Source organism: Heteronotia binoei, chromosome 1 (genome assembly GCF_032191835.1).
Source record: "Heteronotia binoei isolate CCM8104 ecotype False Entrance Well chromosome 1, APGP_CSIRO_Hbin_v1, whole genome shotgun sequence".
In the NCBI taxonomy this organism is placed as follows: domain Eukaryota; kingdom Metazoa; phylum Chordata; class Lepidosauria; order Squamata; family Gekkonidae; genus Heteronotia; species Heteronotia binoei.
Genome location: NC_083223.1, coordinates 152474817 through 152494905, shown reverse-complemented (window position 1 = coordinate 152494905; position 20089 = coordinate 152474817). Strand labels below are relative to the sequence as shown.

General features: G+C 43.7%; 1 protein-coding gene across 2 annotated transcripts; it reads left to right on the top strand.

Moving 5' to 3' along the window:
* Nucleotides 1-891: 891 nt before the first annotated feature.
* Nucleotides 892-15566, top strand: DLL1 (delta like canonical Notch ligand 1). 2 transcript variants are annotated; one of them, XM_060242591.1, is made up of 11 exons: nucleotides 892-992; nucleotides 1606-1938; nucleotides 3354-3414; nucleotides 3673-3930; nucleotides 7624-7684; nucleotides 9732-9862; nucleotides 9993-10162; nucleotides 10269-10485; nucleotides 13074-13866; nucleotides 13990-14104; nucleotides 14859-15566. In XM_060242591.1, exons 1-11 carry the CDS (start codon nucleotides 933-935, stop codon nucleotides 14862-14864), a joined length of 2205 nt encoding a protein of 734 aa, XP_060098574.1. In that variant the 5' UTR covers nucleotides 892-932; the 3' UTR covers nucleotides 14865-15566. The 2 variants fall into 2 exon arrangements, with proteins under 2 accessions (XP_060098574.1, XP_060098565.1); XM_060242582.1 differs by lacking the exon at nucleotides 14859-15566 and having other exon boundaries at nucleotides 13990-14681.
* The last annotated feature ends 4523 nt before the right edge of the window (nucleotides 15567-20089 follow it).

Genomic DNA, 20089 nt, shown 5'->3' with positions numbered 1-20089 from the left:
ATTAGCCATGCGGCCGGCGAGATATAAGGCACGCAGGCAGGCGCCCGACCGCAGGCAGATCCGTAGAGCGCTACAGAGCAAACAGACCTGACAGCCAGCCAGCCAGAGCCAAGGCGAGAGAGCAAAGAATACCCATACATAGGAAGGAAGAGAGGGAGATCTGGGGAGCACATACACGCGCCGACCTCCTCGCCAGTCCTTTACTTGAAAAAAAAAAATTAATCTTTCTGGCTTCCTTTTTTGGGCTTGGAATCCTTCAAGGAAAAAACAACCACACTCCACAACCACCCACCACTTACAGCTTGGGGTTGACCGCACGGAAAGTGGCGACCAGCAACCCCGGGGGCTTTGAAGAAGGCTGCCCGACAAGCACCAGCGCCTCGATATACGCACGCCACCCCCCCACCCCCCGCCAGAAGCCGCCGGGAATTATCTCCTCCTTGTCCCCTGAGGGATTTCCAGATCGTTGATTATTTTAATCTGCTTGGGAAGCTTTTTCTCCGCCTCTGGGAATTAACTGGCTTTTCTCTCCTTTTCCTCTCCCGGCTGGAGAAGAGCGAAGCGCAAGGCAGCCGCAAAAACTGTGGAGAGAAAGGCGAGAGGAGGGCAAAAGTTGTTCCTTGAGGCTCTTCGTCTTTGGAAGAAAGGGGAGGAAATTGCCCCACAAAGAGCTGTCAGTTATCCAAAGGGCGTATCTACGATCGCATCGACAGAAGAAAGAGCGCGTGTGAGAGAGACTCGAAGCGAATAAACGTGTCTTTCAAGCCTCTCCCCAACTCGGCCAGCCACGCTGGGAGACGAGGTTTCTCCTGCCCAGGCTCCTTGACAGACCCGTCGCCTTGGTCCCCACCCCCCTGTTTTCTCTGTCGGAAAGAAGAGAAGGGACGAGGAGAAAAGCGCCCCAAATATCTCCCTCCGACACCCCCCTCAAAATGGGAAGTCAGTCCCTGCTGGCTCTCGTCGTCTCTTGCGTGCTTCTGTTGCCCAGTCAGGTAAGCATTCGGGCGCGTGGCCGTATTGACAAGGATGACATTCGAGGGCCCTGACTGAAAGTTTGGTGCGCCCCTGGGGGAAAGCCCCAGCAGTCCTCCTCCTCTCTTGGCTATGGTGTGTGTGAGGGGGAGGGACTGCCTGGGAGGCAGCCTCAAGAAGTGAAGCGAATGTGGGCACTTGATGTCCCGCTTTCCCGTCCCGGCTCTAAAAGTAGCGCGCAGCGTCGTCTCCATGCACGCGAACCCGTTCGAGCAGGGGAACAAACGGCGCAGGCGACAGGGATTTCAGGGGCTTGGGAGTGCCCCGGTATTAGCGGAAATTCGGTAGCCGGGGCACGTGAACTGCAAACAGCAGCTGCCCCCTATCGGAGTGTCCGATCGACTGAATGGGCGTTTTGCTATCCATGCATGTGCCGGGCTTGGCGACACCTGGCCTTGGGGGCTCGAGCGCCTGACGTCTTGCTCGTGCCGCTTTTTCAACCAGGGCAAAATGCCCATTGATAAAATTGCTGTCTTCTCCCCTCCCCCCTTTTAAACATCTTATCTCGCCTCCCCCTCCCACGCTCTTCTCCCATTCATGGTTTTTATGATCCCCCCCCCCTTCTATCCGCAGGTTTGGAGCTCCGGCGTGTTTGAGCTGAAGCTGCAGGAGTTTGTCAACAAGAAGGGGCTTCTGGGCAATCGCAATTGCTGCCGGGGAGGCCTCAGCGCGGCCCTGCCCAGCAGCGGTTCGGCGTCCGGACTGCAGCAGTGCGACTGCAAGACGTTCTTCCGCGTGTGCCTCAAACACTACCAAGCCAGCGTCTCTCCGGAGCCGCCCTGCACCTACGGCAGCGCCATCACCCCTGTTCTGGGAGCCAACTCCTTCAGCGTGCCTGACAACGGCGCCAGCGGCGATCCCTCTTTCAGCAACCCCATCCGCTTCCCCTTTGGCTTCACCTGGCCGGTAAGTTCAGCCAGATTCAATGTGGGTGAAAGGCTGTAGAGGAGAACTACAAGATTCTGGGGATTGTGATCAATTAGATGTCTCCAGTAAATGTCGATAAGATGTGGATTGTGTAATTAACATGAGTTCTGACCTCATTGGCCCTCTTAGACTCATAATTTTGCATTCTGAGATTAGTAACTTTGGAGTTCTATATCTACCTATGTTTGTACCACTGCAGGTTAAAATGGCTCTTCCCTGCGGAAGATCATATTCCAGATTGGTTAATACATGCTCACTGTCTCTAACGTGGGCCAGAGTCAACTGTTTTACATATACACAAGTTTCAGAAGATGGGAAAAATTCCTTGGCCTTTTAAAACACCCCAGTGTATATCTAGTAGGGGGACTACAGTGTTGGCTGGGATAACTAATGCATTAAGAATTCACATGTATGTGGATGGGATGCTTGTGGGTATAACACCAGGGGGCAGAATTCCCCCCCCCCCCATTAAGTGGTGTGTATAAGTGGCTTCTTAAAATCTTATTTATTTGCATGGTTAAGTGTAGCTTAATTTAAAGGTGTCTGCTTCCTAAATTCAGGCTAGTATTCCTTCCATGTTAGCCTTACCTTCTTTGAACTTAGGACCTTGTGCTTACCCTTCCAAGGCCTTAGTTATGCTGCTGCCTGGCCAACTGGCTGAGAGATCAGTGCTTCCATATGCCTTTTAATGTAAGCAGTAATCCTCATGTTAACCTAGCCTAGCATCTTTTATTCTAGAATGCTACAGTTCTGTTCTACAGTAATGTGCATCTCTTCTCTGAATCCCTCTGCCTTCAGAGAAATCCACAGGAGAGATAACTAGTGCTGTGGAGAGAGTCCATCATGTTTTCAAATTTTGATGAGGCAAGCTTGCTGGGAGCTTGTGTCTCATTAGCAGCCTCAGCCAGTCAGCTGAAAGGATGATAATAAGGGTGGTCGAGCATACTTTATTGTGATTTCACTTCCCTTGTCTTCCCATTATGGAAATGGCCATGTCATTGTCAGTCCTGCCTGAAACTCCCAAAGGCTTGATCTTCTATGCAGTTCCATACACACACTGCCCATTTGTTACCTCTCAGTATACAAAGCTGGGAGGAGAGCAAAGTGTGAAGAGTGACTCTCCTACCCCTCCTCCCTTTTCCCTTCCCTGCTCTTTTTAACACTGCATCCTGTAGGAGCAGGCTGAAAAAACAGGCCAGGAAATAACTTTTCAAAAAGCTCTGCCATTTCCTTGAGAAAAGTGAAAACAGGCTGGACGGAGTCAGGGATCAGAGAGTCGTGCTGGCTGGGCATGTATATTCCTGCAGTGGCTGTAGCATATGCTCATGCTATTCTGCTGACTGTGGACAATTGTTCTCATTGTCTCTGTATTCTTTCTAAATCTTATTTTCCAGGGCACTTTCTCCCTCATAATTGAAGCACTGCATACAGATTCCCCTGAGGACCTAAGCACAGGTAAATAGTTTGGCAGGGCAGACCTTGCAGCTGCTAATGGCATCAGCTCCAGTTGTATTCTCAGTGTCCTTGATCAGGGTGAGATTGTTTTAAGGAAGATCACAAGTTCCATTCTTAGTGAGCCTTATTTCCACCTGGCTGAAGTATGAAATGCATGAAAAACATTCCCTGCCCACATCAACCAGGATTCCTTCTAGGTTTCAAATATAAAGTTACTCTCTCAATTAATTGCACTGATGTTCTCCTCTCCTATTGCAGAGAATCCAGAGCGCCTCATTAGCCGCCTGGCCACTCAGAGACATTTGACTGTTGGGGAAGAATGGTCCCAGGACCTGCACAGCAGTGGACGTACTGACCTCAAGTATTCCTACCGTTTTGTGTGCGATGAGCACTATTATGGGGAAGGCTGCTCTGTCTTCTGTCGTCCCAGGGATGATGCCTTTGGTCACTTCACTTGTGGAGAACGTGGGGAAAAAGTCTGCAATCCAGGCTGGAAGGGGCAGTACTGCACTGACCGTGAGTGTCCACAATGTAAAGTCTGTCTTTTAAAAGTGCTCACTGTGCTGCTTTCTGACTCTCACATGTGCATACATGTCCCATTCAATGTCTAGTGCAATTGATAGGAGTGCCTTTATTTAGTATCACTCTTGATGATTAATGCAGCATGCAAACTTGATCATGAAAACTTAAAACAACAGCATCTCAGTGAAAATGTAATGAAATACCAGATGCAATCATTGGGCGTTTTCGCACTGACCTTAATCGGCAGCGACGTCCCTCTTCACTGCGCAGGATCTGCGCGGATTTCCCACCAATTGCTGCGGAGCACCCGGAAGAGCCGCAAAGTCCCGCGGCTTTTGCAGCGCAAATGGAAACTGGTTTTTGGAGGTTTCCATTTGCGCTGCAAAAGCCGCGGGACTTTGCGGCTCTTCCGGGTGCTACGCAGCAATTGGTGCGAAATCCGCACAGATCCTGCGCAGTGAAGAGGGACGTCGCTGCCGATTAAGGTCAGTGCAAAAACGCCCATTAATAAACAAGACAAGGTAGGGTAAAATGTAACTAGAATTGCAAAAAAAAAAAAAAAAGAATTGCCACTAACAGCACACCCTCCCTTGTTATCAGTAGATTGATGATTTTGCCTTGGGGAAGAAGACCCAGAGCCCTAAAAGATTGCTTGTTCACAAATTTATGAGAATGATCAAGCTTGTGTTAAGTACTTTCATTTGATTTTTACTTGGAGACAGCTAAGCATTTATGTTTCCTCCCTCCCTCAGTAAACAAAAAACATTTCTCCTGAGTTGGTGGGAATGTGATAGCCAGCAGGGTAGAACAATCTTTTATATATTGGGATTTGCTCTTCTAACAGCATTTGCCAAATTCAGAAATGTAAAAAAAGATAGAAACATGGATTACACACACATTAAATTGTATAAAGCCATACAAATACAGTTTGACATACACAATAATTAATTATAATAATTAATCAAAGTCATACATAACTGCTGCATTCTTAGTGCAATCTTGTGCCAAGTTACTCCGGTCTAAGCTTCTTCAGTGGGTTTAAACTGATGTAACTTGGTTTATGATTGTAACAGACCCATGTAAAGCAGTCATACTAATTCATTGTTAATATAGATGAAGCCTTCCTCTTCTAACAGAGTTATTCCTTTTAATGTATGAGAAAGGTCCTTTTTACCCTTTGGTTCCTTTTATTAGGGGCATACTGATATAGAATGCCCTATATCTTGTACAGTGCATTTTTATAGACACTTCCTACTCTGATTGGGTATTTCCTTTCAGATCTTGAAACTAGTTAAACTTTTAGTTCAGCAGAGGAGAAAGCCAAAGTCTCAAAATATTTCCAAAATCCATGCTAATGATGGAATGCTTGAATTTTTTGCTGCTGATGAGACCTTCTGCATTTTATACTTGTTAATGCCTGTTCACTTTTCCCAAACACTAGGCCAGCATAATTAGGAGTAGGGGAAGGAAAAAGTGCATCCATCCAAGGAAAGTATTGGAGGGAAAAGTCACTGGAAGCTTTTTCCTTAATTTTCCTGGGATCTGATTTGCACTCCAGACAGAAGCTTTCTTAAGTCATCTGAAGTTTTGATTGGGTAGTTCGTAGAAGTCCTGCTAACATTAATTATAGCCACCAGATAGGATTGTGATCTCTGGCAGAAGAGCAATGATTAAAGCTGTCAGATGAAACCAGGCTATGAAAAGTTCTTGTTATTCTTTTCACTTAGTCATGTACACATCCACTTTAATATAGTAGTATAATCTAATCTGTGTTAGGATGTATTTAGAGCTTGGCAAGATGGCTTTGGATGTAGCTGTCCAAGCCTTTAAAGCCAAGGTAGGCAGTAACATTGAAAATATTTGAGCAAACACTGGCCAGGATCCAAAGGATTGCACCTCTAGCTCTGCATTCCCATGCATTTTTGGACTTCCATACTACACGGCACTGAAAGCAGAGTACAGGATAGCCTGGGAGTCTGCTTGTCATGAAGTAAGCAGATACAACACATCATGGGAGGTCCTACTTTCAGTGATTTATTAACAGCTCGTCACCCAGCATATTTCAGCTTCTCTGACCTTGGGTCGACCAGCACAGTCCTTCGGGTGGTCCTCCTCTCTCAGGTTGTTCCTGCTGAACTCTGCACTCTCCCAGCTTCTCTCAATCTACTGCCCCTTGCCCCAGTGCCTCAGCTGCCCTTAAATCCTGTCTCCCCTCATCTGTGTCTGGCCCTGTCTTCAAGTGCCTGCGACATCTTTCTGACTCCTCAAACTGCTGTTCCAAGAGAAACTCAAAAATCCCACTGGGTATCCTCAAATTCTTGGGTATAGCTAAATTAACTATATGGAGCCCAGTCTTTGGTTAGATATGTCACATGTGATTGGTGGTGGAACATGTGGGCGTGTGCATGTCTGTCAGTCTGTGTGATGTCATCATACTGGGTCAGGGTCTGTGCATTGCCCTGAGTGCTGACAGAATGAACTGTTTATGGCATGACTGACAAGTCAGACCCCCAGTTCTTAGGATGACACTGCCAGCATAGGAAACAGGAACTTGAGCTTTCATGCTCAGCAATGAGTACTGTGCCCCTCTAGCTTATAAATGTAAGTGGAAGGAGAAAAAAGTCCCTGAATTGTTCAAGTAAAGCCAGTAAAGTGCATATTGCCTTTGGAAGCACTCTGTCCTGTGGTTCTTTTCCCCTCTTTTTTATGGGTAAATAGTTGGGCTATGTGGCACATTTTGTTGGGGTGGGGGGAAGAAGAGATGATGTCATCCTGAAAGCAAAGCGAATTTTGCAGGCTTGCCTCATTCAGTCAGTTCTTTGAGACCATCTTGATCATCAGCCCAGCTTTTCTCCTTGTCTTCTGTGTCTCCTCCTTCTGGGCCCATCATTGTCTCCAGCTTGCTTTGTTGAATTAAAACTTGCAGTGCCTGCTTAATGAGTTCTATAACCAGGCAAAGTAATGAGCAGAAGTCTTTCCCCCTGCCCCCCTGCTGCTGGCCTGCTTACCTCTTTACTCTGTCTGTGCTCCCCAACCCCCCTCCCTTTTGGGGTGTGTGTGAAAGAACTTTAGACTTATTTATTTGAATAAGAAAAAAGTTTTTTCTCTTTGCCAAGAAATCATGCGCGTGCCATAGATTAGATCTGGGCAGGGATAGGCTACTGAGGAAGCACATCTTGGCCCTGATTGGCTGCAAGAGGTTAGGGGTATTGTTGCAGTGGGGCAGCTGCTGGGAGAGAATAGACAATAGAGCAGCTGTCCTGGCTGGCACCCTGCACACCAGCTGTCCACCCTTATCTGCACTCATGCACACACACACACACACACGCTCACACACTTTCTGAGGACAGCAAGAGGTGGAGCTGTGTGCATAGAATTGGGGTGGGGGAGGAGGACTTCTGAGTCTTACTGAGAAGAAAAGGCAGATGGGAGCTGTGAGGAAGGGAGCAATTGTGAGTTCTCTTTTATTCCATTTAGTACAGTTGCAGGGGAACAGTCATCTTTGCTGTTGAGCATAGCACCCAGTCACTAAGCAAGATTTATACTAGTACCAAACTGTATAGAATACATTCAACTGCTGTTAGCAATTTAACTCTGAGTAATATTCTTTTAATAATTTTATATCCCCCTTCATCAGAAATGCAAAACAAAAAAACTTACATGTGTGTGCTTCTTTTTGTTTTGCAGCAATTTGCTTGCCTGGATGTGATGAGCAGCATGGATACTGTGACAAGCCTGGGGAATGCAAGTAAGTTTTCAGAATCTGTCCCTCCTGCTGTAGAATTATCCTGACTGGTTTTTAATGTTCTGATCATGTTGTTTCCTGCCCTGAGCCCACTCGCAGGGAGCACGCGATAGAAATCCAAAATAATAATAATAATAATAATAATAATAATAATAATAAACTTGATGTGAAGATCCCATAAAGATGCTTTCAAGTTATTTGTTTCTTGTCAAATGGGATTGTGAAAAATCTACAACAACAATGCTGAACCAAATGGTCAGAAATTAGTGCTTGTTGGCAGTGATTTTCATTTGCTGTCTCAAGCTTTATATGACTAGAGGGCTTACTCAATAGGAGTAGGATTTTAGGTTAAATGAGTTTTAAGTGCTCTTGTGTTCAGCCAATCGATTGATTAAGAGCACTGGGATATAAATAGTTAATATTAGATCCATGGCAAAATGAGCAATGATGCTACCATTTAATGAATAGTATGTGTAATAATGAGGTGGTTTGGTTGTTGTGATGACCAAGAGGAGAGAGACTATGGTGTGGAAAACAAAGTCCTGGTTTGTGACCCAGCGAGTCCTAGATTGTTGCTGTTTCATAGAAATGTGTGGTCCTTGGGACAGCCAACTTCTACTTCATGGGATGCTGTGAAGATCTGATGGGATATGTCTGTACATTCTGCTCTGAAACTCTTGGAGCAAGGTCAGGATAGAATTCTGGAAAATATATTCGAAGGTGAAGCCTAAGGCCATCCCTCTTAAGTGCTCAGGGTCACATTTCACTGAACTGGTAACATGCTCAAAATCAGGATGTCAAGTTTTATGTGGAGATGGTGAAAACAGTGAGAAGATATTTATTTATTTATGTTTATATCCTGTCCATTCCATAAAGACTCAAGGTGGCTAACAGCATGAAATAGACAGTAAACAAAACAATATTAAAACAATAAAACAATCAGATAAATAACAATGGTGCTACTTCAGGCAGATCATATAATATTTTCTTTCTCACGCACACAGATCCTGGGCAGTTAGTAATAAAAACGCTGTGGATCCAGATGTGGTGGCAGCCTTCTCCCATTAGATGTTATATGCCATCCAAAACAGTTCAGTCTTGTAGGCCCTGGGAAACTGTGATAAATTCCGCAGGGCCCTGATGGCTTCTGGAAGGGTGTTCCAAAGTATTGGGGCCACAACCGAGAAGGCTCTTGCTCTGGTGGAGTTGGGCCTAGCCTCCTTTAGCCCAGGAACAGCCAAAAGATTTTGAGAACTTGATAGCAGTGCTCTCTGGGGAACATGTGGGGTAAGGCGGTCCCGCAGATAGGTAGGTCCTAGGCCATATAGGGCTTTGAAGGTTAATACCAGGACCTGAAACAGATACGTAACAGGCAGCCAGTGCAGCGCTCTCAGCACAGGCTGAATGTGCTCCTGATGAGGAAGCCCCATTATTAACCTGGCTGCAGCATTCTGCACCAGCTGAAGCTTCCGAATCTGAGTCAAGGGCAGCCCCATGTAGAGAGTGTTACAGTAATCGATTCTTGAGGTGACCGAGGCATAGATCACCATTGCTAAGTCACTGTGCTCAAGGTAAGGGACCAACTGCTATGTTCGCTGAAGGTGAAAAAAAGCAGCTCTGGCAGTGGCTGCTACTTGGGCCTCCATAGTTAAGGAGGACTCCAGGAGCACTCCCAAGTTCTTAATCCTCGATGCTGGCGTCAGTGGCGCCCCATCGAAGTCTGGTAGAGGAATCACCCTTTCCGGGCTGCTGCGACTTAGATAGAGAATCTCTGTCTTCGTTGGATTCAGCTTTAGCTGACTCAGCCTGAGACATGATACCACGGCGTGCAGCGCCAGGTCCAAATTCTCCGGGGTGCAGGCGGACCCATCAATAGATACAGCTGGGCATCATTCATATGAGCAATGAAAGACTGATTGGTTATTCTTGAACTGTATGTTCTCTTCCTAAGGTTTTATTTTTTTCAGTGTTGCAGTTTGTGATAACATTCCAGAATCCTATTACGAATATATGCCTATGCTAAATTTTGTTGCTGTTCTTCTTTTCCTAGGTGCAGAGTTGGCTGGCAAGGGCGTTACTGTGATGAATGCATCCGGTACCCAGGTTGCCTTCATGGTACCTGTCAACAACCTTGGCAATGCAACTGTCAGGAAGGCTGGGGTGGCCTTTTTTGTAACCAGGGTAAGTTCTTCACCTTTGATTATCAATATAGTACCATGGCTTTCTCAGCTTTTCTTCCATAGGCCACATAGGGTGCTTGCAAAGCCATATGCTTCCTTTCAGGTGTGCCTCTCATCTTTGTATTCTGCAGATCTCAACTACTGTACTCATCACAAGCCTTGCAAGAATGGTGCCACTTGCACCAACACAGGCCAAGGAAGCTACACCTGTTCTTGCCGCCCTGGCTATACTGGTTCCAACTGTGAGATTGAAATCAACGAATGTGATGCCAATCCATGCAAGAATGGAGGAAGTTGTACTGTAAGTGAAAGAAGATAACTATTTTTGTAATGGTGTGAAGACAGGTTTACTGTCATTTCCATTTAGTAAAACATATTTCTAAGCATGATGCTTTTCTTTTCAACAGGATCTAGAAAACAGCTATTCTTGCACTTGTCCACCTGGATTCTATGGGAAGAATTGTGAGTTGGGTGCAATGACTTGTGCGGATGGCCCCTGCTTCAATGGAGGAAGATGCACAGACAACCCAGAAGGTGGCTACAGCTGCCGTTGCCCAGTGGGTTACTCTGGATTTAACTGCGAAAAGAAAATTGACTATTGCAGTTCTAGTCCTTGTGCGAATGGTAAGCTCTACCAACCCTTTTGAGTTCATGAATGTCCTGTCCTGAGCTTCAATGGGAAATGAGAGAGTGAAGTTCTCATAGAAGTTTAATGTTATATAGTATGGAGCCCTGTTCTAATTAAGGGTGTGTAGTCGGGAGCCTCATGGTGCAGAGTGGTAAGCTGCAGTACTGCAGTCCAAGCTCTGTTCACAACCTGAGTTCGATCCCGTCGGAAGCTGGGTTCAGATAGTCGGCTCGAGGTTGACTCAGCCTTCCATCCTTTCAAGGTTGGTAAAATGAGTACCCAGCTTGCTGGGGGTAAAGTATAGATGACTGGGGAAGGCAATGGCAAATTACCCCATAAAAAGTCTGCCATGAAAATGTGATGCAATGTCACCCCAGAGTCAGAAATGACTGGTGTTTAACAGGGGACTACCTTTAGTAGGGTAAAAGCACTCATGGAGTTTAGTGGGGTTGATTTCCAAAGCAGAGTATATAAGATTTCAGCCTTAACTTTTGGCAGAGTAATCAGTCATTGGCAGGGATTGGGGGAAAGATGCAGCATGTCTCTTACATACAGCCCTTGGCATGTGTTGGACCCATTGCTGTGCATTGGAGCTATTGTCCTGAATTTTTCATATGATCATATTTATTTAACTCGTATCCTGCCATCCAAATCATTCTCATGGTTCACTTTGAACAAGGGAAAACTAAACAGTAGGTTGGGGGGAGGGGTTCGAGGAGCCTTGAAATGCAGCAGCCCTGCTTTGCATAACATTCCTCTCTGTTCCCAAGGGTCCATGGACTGTTGGAAGCAGGGGGTTTTTTTTGTGGGGGGGAGGAATGTATAGCTGCGGAGGGAATTGGGAAGACAGCCCTCCCATGGATTTGTTCTGTTAATTGGATCCAACCTAATACAGGTAAAAATGTCAGTCAACATAAATAACCTCCCGTAAAGTTCCACTGGCATCAGTCCGAGGGAGACCAGCATCAGATCTATTAAGTACAGGCTACAGTTCAAAGAGTGTTATTTCTGGAATAGTCTGTCTTTACTAAGACTTTGTTGGAATGACCATGTTGTTGGGTGCAGTTATAATCTTGGTTTTTCTCATATGGGAAATGACACTAAAAGACGAAAGATTCTCTTAGTTGAGGAGCTGTGTTTATGAACATTGCACTCAGAAGCGTCATTTTACACTTTTCTGCAAAATTAAACAGTATTTTTTTCCAGGATTGTTTCATTCCTGCTAGTAGATGGAAGGCTGCATGTTTGAACTGTTCCTTTGCCTCCCCCCGCTAAAATCCCTCCCTTCACATAGCAATTTAATTCTTCAGAAAGAAAGATTCCTTCCATCATGCTGGTTTTATATGACTGTTTGTTTTTCATATGAGGAGGTAGTAACACAGATGAGACTTTCACCAATATCCTAAAATACAGTTTAGAGAGAGACTCCAAAATGAAGGAATGAATTGGCCCAATTATTTTAGATTTTAAAATCTTACATACGCTTTTCTTGTGCCTCCTCTGTTGTTTATGAAAACCTTACTCATTTTTTAAAGTTTGCACTGATTACGTACAATCCAGCCATAGTTCAGCATTTAAAGTCCCATTAAGTTCCCCTAGGACATGAAATTGCTGAAGTCTAACAGGATCATGCCCATTAATTGTAACAGAGATAAGGAGCCTATTAACAAGTGTGCATTCTAGAGGACCCCTGCTTCCAATTACAGCTGCAGATGTCATTCATACAGGTGATGGTGTTAACATGAATGATAGTATTCTAGAACACTGTGGCACTGATGTAAAGGCTGAAGAAGCATTTGATCTAAGGTTTTTAACATTGTTTTCTGTAAGTAATCTGACACTGAAGTGAAATGACTCAGGACCAAAGTGCTGCTTGCAACTGAAACATCTGGCAAATCAAGATCACCTGTTAATGAGTGCAGAAAGCAGAATCATATTTCACTTTAGAACTTGCTGCATCACTTGCTGAGGTGGCTTTAGAAACAGGCTAGATGGATGAATGGACAACAGATCCATCAATGATTGTTGGCCAAATAGGACCTCTATGTTCCGGGGTTCTAAATAATAGTTGCAAGGGGATTTAAAAAAAATTATCTGAGCTTGTTTATACTGTTTAAATACTTGTGTACTCCCTGCTTCTAAAGATCACCTGTATGGAGTTCAGGACTTGACCTGATTCAGACATGGTTTTCTTTGCTTGTTTGTTGGAACATGGTAGAAGATATGAAGTAGTGGAACAACCTATGGCATGCCTGACAAGCATACTAAAGAGAAATTTTGCTAAGTATTTACATCTTGTCTGTTTTGTATAAAGGTGACTAGCCAACAGAGTGTTTGGTCAGTTGGTTGAAATTCCCACTTAGCCGTGATGGAGCATAGGTGACCTTGGGACAGTTGGTTAATCTATCTCATGTGAGACCTTGCTTAACCTATCTCATATCGCTGTTGAGAGGATGAAATAGGAGAATCATAGATCTCCCTTGGAAAAAAGCTTAGGATGTCAGTGTAGTGGGTAATAAGTAAACTTTCTTGCACAGTGTTGGGGTCATATAAATCATCATTTGCCATATTTACTGTCTTCCAGGAGCCCAGTGTGTTGATCTTGGGAACTCCTACATATGCCAATGTCAAGCTGGCTTTACCGGAAGACATTGTGATGATAATGTGGATGACTGTGCTTCCTTTCCTTGCTTGAATGGTGGGACTTGCCAAGATGGAATCAATGACTACTCTTGCACCTGCCCCCCGGGATACAGTGGAAAGAACTGCAGCACTCCTGTCAGCAAATGCGAACACAGCCCTTGTCATAATGGGGCCACTTGCCATGAGAGAAACAACCGCTATGTTTGTGAGTGTGCTCGAGGATATGGTGGTCACAACTGCCAGTTTTTGCTCCCAGAACCTCCTCCAGGGCCAGTCATTGTTGACATAACTGAGAAGTATACTGAAGGCCAGAGTTCCCAATTTCCTTGGATTGCAGTGTGTGCTGGAATTATTTTGGTCCTGATGCTCTTGCTGGGCTGTGCAGCCATTGTTGTCTGCTTCAGACTCAAAACGCAGAAGAGGCAGCATCAGCCTGATGCATGCAGAAGTGAAACTGAGACCATGAACAATTTGGCCAACTGCCAGCGGGAGAAGGACATTTCCATAAGTGTCATTGGTGCTACCCAGATTAAGAACACCAATAAGAAAGTAGATTTCCACAGTGAACATGCTGGCAAAAATGGGTACAAAGCCAGATACCCATCAGTGGATTACAATTTAGTTCATGAACTCAAGAATGAGGAGTCTGTGAGAGAAGAGCACGTCAAATGCGAAGCTAAGTGTGAAACATATGATTCAGAGGCAGAAGAGAAAAGCACAGTACAGCTAAAGAGGTATGTATCAGGAGTATACATAAGGATGGATGGGTGAGCACTCTCCATGTAAAGTGCTGGAAATGGTTTTCTTGTTGGTTGTAAAAGCATCCATCTTATTCTGGCATGTGTTGTTTTTTACAGTGAAACCTCTGAAAGGAAACGACCAGAATCTGTATATTCCACTTCGAAAGATACAAAGTACCAGTCGGTGTATGTCATATCAGAAGAGAAAGATGAATGCATCATAGCTACAGAGGTTCGTATTGCCTAGCAGGCTGAAAAGATAAGCATATTGATCCAGATTCCCAGCTGGCTAGACTCACTAGCATATTCTATTCCCCTTAGCCTTGCTGTGCGACTTTTAGCAGATTGCAAAATACAGCTTTTGTTTGTCCCTCATGAAACTCAGTTCTGCAAACTGTTTTCTTCTGTTGTAGTTCCTAAACTCCAATGGGATGTGTTATGAAGATGATTCTGTGCCTTTGTATACTGTATGTGTCCTATTGGCACTAATGGAACTAAAAGTTAACAGAATGTTTCCAGGGTAAAATACCTGCTTAAGAAAATTTTCCCATAACTTAGATACTGCCTGCACTGTTAGCACTGACTTCTGAATGAGATGCTAGAGCTATCATTAATATGTACTCAAGGATGTTCTAAAATTAAAGAAATAAAGCAAATATGAAACACTAAATTCAGGGCCAGAAATCATGACATCTTCTGAAAATGGACAAGACTGTATAAGTGGCTGTACTTGGTTTAATTATCACTGGAGGAATATCATTTGTCATCTTATTAAGTGGATTGATCCATGTAGCCAAGCCTTGAAAATATTTAGTCATTTGTTGCCTCAAAGGAAAAAAACCCAAAATAACTCACTTGAATGGAAACTTCCTTGCTGGTCACCTAAAGAAAGTGCTTGCTGGCATTTATAATTCTAGCATATATTCTTCATCCCTTGCATCAACTCACTCCTGTTTCTCTCACCCACCTTTTTCAACTCTCTGCAGGTGTAAAGGAAAGGCAATACAGCAAAATTGTTGTCTTTGAAACAATTTACAATTTAATGCCCCAATGAATGCTGCTGAACAAGGGAAAGGGAGAAAGATTCCTTCACTGACTGCTGCTGAGAAACTAAATTCAGGCTGAGCTGGTTCTCTACTGAAATTAGCAAAAGTGACTGCAAAGAACACACGGACACTAGGCCAGGGTCTGTGTTCAAGGATACCTGTTGCACTGCCTTTTATGAATATTTATCATTGCACTATGGTCAGTTGCTTTTTCCTATATATATTTAATGAATGGACTTAATATCTGCATAAGAAGCATGCACTGCCTGAAGTGTATATTTTGGATTCTTATGAGCCAGTTGTTTCTTGAATTAGAAATACACACACTGCCTTTTTTTGTCCTTTTTATACTAAAACGTGTTTTTTACTAGGTGGGAAAAGCGTGTTATTTTTTTTTAATCTGTAAAAAATATTTTCAGGATATTTGTAAAGCTTGAGTATTTTGTGAAGTTTCATTTTTTATAATTTAAATTTTTGGTAAATATGTACAAAGGCACTTCGGGTCTATGTGACTATATTTTTTGTATATAATGTATTTATGAAATATTGTGCAAAATGTTATTTGAGGGTTTTTTACTGTTTATGATGAAAGTCATTTTTAAACTATTTTTCCAAAATAAATATTATTAATGATATTCAAAACATAAATCATCTTTGCAAAACTATTTGACTGAACAATGGCTGTAGTGATGCTTAACATGGATGTGGGGGGAACATTGTTCGTTGGCAGATAGTGTCCCTGATATTGGCAAATCGGTCCCTTGCAGTCAGTCTCTGACATCTGAAAGTCAAAAGATTTGGCCAGCAGCACTGGCAAAGGCCCTTAATTTAGGCCTGGACTTGTCATTGAGTGTGGGTTTCACTCACCCAGATGGACCATTGGCCTAATTTAGTATAATAAAGCAACTGCATGTTTAGCTAGGACTATCCCACTGGTGGGTACAGGAAGGGAAAGTCCCCTGTCTGTCCAAAGAGATTTACTTTTTTGTAGCTAGCAACAGAAATCCTGTACTCCCATGGAACCATGCAATCTGAGTAACGGGCACGTTTTAGGAATGTGACAATTTACAGGAACTGCATAGAAGCAATGGTTGGAGGGCTGAATTAATTACTAGGAAAATTCTTTCTTTGCTGCTTCTACATTTTTTGCTTGGAAACTGGGAGTATTCCTGGATTTGCCATGGCAGGCTGGTTTTCTAGAGGGGGGTGGGATGCACATGTTCAGAGGCAGCCTTATGATTTCTTTATGCATTCAAAATAGTCATTTTACTTGGTTGTGAAAACCCAAAGTGACTTTTAATAACCTTTCAGAATATGTCAAAAAGAATCAGAAAATTTTTTAGGAGGAGGCTAGCAGCTGGTTAAATTTGGATGCTTGGTGTTCTCAGACAAGCTTATGCCATGTATCAAAGGAAGGCCCACTTGCATCAAATTTTCAGCATAGCATCTGGTGCCTCTTCTCAGAAAACCTCCTAGGAGGTCAAGTGCGCAATGAGACCCAAAATAAGGTGCCCCATCCTCAATTATTTCCAGTGCAGGGAAGGCATTTAAAATGAGTTCAGTGCTCCTTTTAGTGACATGGCCAGAACTCCCTTTGGAGTTTATTCGTACTTGTCATGACCTTTCTCCTGGCTCCACCTCCAAAGTTCCCAGGAAAGCTTACGTTCTGAATAAAAGTTTGTTGGTCTTAAAGGTGAAACTTGACTCCTACTTTGTTCTGCTGCTTCAGACCAACATGGCTGCCCACTTGGATCTAGGTATTTTCTGAGTTGGACCTGGCAACCCTAGGTTACATGCTGGTTTAGGGCCTGGAAAACCCTAGATCAAATTGCACTGTCATGAGGTTTACTAGGTGATCTTAGGCCAGTCACATTTTTCACAGCCTGAGTAGGACCACCTGTGCAGCCCTGAACTCCTTGGAGGAAAGCTGGAATCAAATGGGATGGATAATTTCCCAGCTATGGCACAGTTATGCTTCATCATAACCACTAAAATACTGTATCATAAGGAATCCATGTATTAGAGTTTTAGCTCACTGTTCCTCCAAAGTACTCAGAATACCATACAGCCCCCCATCCTCACAACAGAGAACACCCCATAAGCTTTGTGGATAAGTAGGGATTCAAACCCTGGCCTCCCTAGTCTAAGTCAACAAATTCTCACAGCATTTTGTAACATTCTGGCAGAGAGAGATTGCTGAAATGCTCATTTTCTCTGTTCAAGTTAAGGATTAGCAAAAAGCAGTGTGAGGTAGCCAGCTGTTTTGGTCTCCTTACAACTTCAGTTCAATGTCCTCCTTGTTACAGATATGATTTTAAAAATATCACTTGAAAAAACCAGAGGTATCAGGAACAAGGAAAATAAGGGAAAGCAAACACAAATACATTTTTGTAAAGTTCCATGAGCCCAGATCAGTATAACAGAACAGTTCAAGGGTTCTTTGAGTTTTTGACTTTGAAACAAGTAGTAAAATGTCTGTTAGCGTGGCATCAGTGCGTAAAGCGTGCAATATAGAGTAGCCAGAGTGTTGGACTGGGGAAATCAGAGTATAAGCCCCCTCAGTTATGTGCTCACTGGTAACATAAGAACATAAGAGAAGCCATGTTGGATCAGGCCAATGGCCCATCCAGTCCAACACTCTGGTCGTTTTCGCACTCACCTTAATCAGCAGCGACGACCCTCTTCACCGCGCAGGATCTGCGCGGATTTCGCACTAATTGCCGCGGAGCACCCAGAAGAGCCGGAAAGTCCCGGCGCTTTTGCGGCGCAAACGGAAACTGGTTTTTGGCGGTTTCCGTTTGCGCCGCAAAAGCGCTGGGACTTTCCAGCTCTTCTGGGTGCTCCGCGGCAATTAGTGTGAAATCCGCGCAGATCCTGCGCGGTGAAGAGGGTCATCGCTGCTGCTTAAGGTGAGTGCGAAAACGACCTCTGTGTCACACAGTGGCCCAAAAAAATTTATACACACACACACACACACACACACTGTGGCTAATAGCCACTGATGGACCTCTGCTCCATATTTTTATCTAAACCCCTCTTGAAGGTGGCCATGCTTGTGGCCGCCACCACCTCCTGTGGCAGTGAATTCCACATGTTAATCACCCTTTGGGTGAAGAAGTACTTCCTTTTATCCGTTTTAACCTGTCTGCTCAGCAATTTCATCGAATGCCCACGAGTTCTTGTATTGTGAGAAAGGGAGAAAAGTACCTCTTTCTCTACTTTCTCCATCCCATGCATTATCTTGTAAACCTCTATCATGTCACCCCTCAGTCGGCGTTTCTCCAAGCTAAAGAGTCCCAAGCGTTTCAACCTTTCTTCATAGGGAAAGTGCTCCAGCCCTTTAATCATTCTAGTTGCCCTTCTCTGGACTTTCTCCAATGCTATAATATCCTTTTTGAGGTGCGGCGACCAGAACTGCACACAGTACTCCAAATGAGACCACACCATCGATTTATACAGGGGCATTATGATACTGGCTGATTTGTTTTCAATTCCCTTCCTAATAATTCCCAGCTTTGGGTCAGTCACTCTCTGTCTAATCTTCCTCAAAAGAGTGGCTAGGATAAAATGCAGAAAGGGAGAACCACATACACTACTCTGAGCTGTAAAGTGTAGCAGAGATTAAGAAGTTAGAAAATTCATTTAATTTGATCAAATGCAATTAATATTAATCAAAAATTATAGAAATGTAAATAAATGATGCTACTGAAATATGACAGTAGTCCACGATATATTTCTCAAGTGACCTTCAGCATAGAAGATTGACATGCTGGCAATCAGAAATGACAACGGTCCAAGTCCAAGTTAAACGTACTTTGATTGAAATGGGTTTGAGCATTTTAAACATTGTATTGGACTGCAGCCACTTAACCTGAATTGTGTTTGGTTGAGACTTGATTTTGCTTCTTCCTGCATGACATGATTTTCATGACAACAAAAGTAATGGTATTGTAGAGACTAGCCTGCTATTTGCAGTCTGCTGCCTGGGTTGTCTTTGACTTGATTCCAGGAAGTGTGAATGACTAGAATGGCAGTTGTGAGCATCCAGAATGGGACAGATTTATCTGGGTTATCTATCTGCCAGAAGATAAAGTTCTTTTGACATTTCCTCTTGAGAAACACAATGCTCTGCTTTGTTGAATTGCTGCTGTCAGAGGCCTGTTGTCCACTAACATCAGTCTTGCAATACAGTTTTGTAACAACATGTTTTTATAAACTTCAAATGAACAGAAATATTCCCACAAGGTTTAGAAAAAAGTTCAGATGTAGGAACACTGCAGTTGACTAAGGAATGTTTCCTTATCCAAGCTGATGAACAAATATTGGTTTAATATTTACAATTAAGTATTTGACTAAAAGAGTCTAACTTAAAATAGCGCTTTTAGGAATGTATTGATAAAGACATTTTTCTTTTTCAATATAGCCAACTTCTGCTGCATTTTCTGGTATTCTCTCATATTCAAACATTTGTCCAGAAACATAATAGAACAATTTTGTGGATGATCAGACTCCACAGTATGGTGGCATCACCTGGCAATATGAGTTGTATAATTAGGCATTACAGGAGATTATGAATCTGGGAAGGGTATATTTTTTATACTCCATTTTATCCACTTTTAGCCCCCCCCCCCCCCGTTTTGAGACCAGGAGACAGGACCACTCCAGCAGGTGAGTACACCCTGTTCACACAGATGGGAAGCTCCAGAAATTTGATTCCTACAGCATGATGCTAAGCAGGGCTGCATCCTTCTGTGGAGGGCTCACTATTCCTTGAATACCATTTCCTCTGTCAAAGGTGCCCACTCTTCCCAAATAAAGGGGGAAAAGAAGCATCCTATGGTGCCTGTGTCCCCCCCACCACACACACACAATGCATGAGGCAGGTGATATCCTCAGGACCCCCCTCATGGGGACCCCCGTTTTTGATCCTTGTATATATACAGATCTTAGCATGGGCCTAGCAATGAAAAAAAGAGTGCATCAAATTGATATTGATAGCCGCCCTGAGCCCGCCTCAGTGGGGTAGGGCGGGATATAAATTGAATAAAATAAAAAATAAATAAAATAAATGATATGAAAATAACAGTGAGTCACACTGATTCTGTGAAAAGGAATGTTTCAAATGAATACAATGAAGTTACTTCTAACCTATTCCAACCTATCCTATGTGC

Coding starts and splice junctions, on each gene's coding strand:
- DLL1 (XM_060242582.1), top strand. CDS start 933: ATGGGAAGTCAGTCCCTGCTGGCTCTCGTCGTCTCTTGCGTGCTTCTG. Junction 7,685..9,731: donor GACAAGCCTGGGGAATGCAA/GTAAGTTTTCAG, acceptor TTCTTTTCCTAG/GTGCAGAGTTGGCTGGCAAG. Junction 9,863..9,992: donor TGGCCTTTTTTGTAACCAGG/GTAAGTTCTTCA, acceptor TGTATTCTGCAG/ATCTCAACTACTGTACTCAT.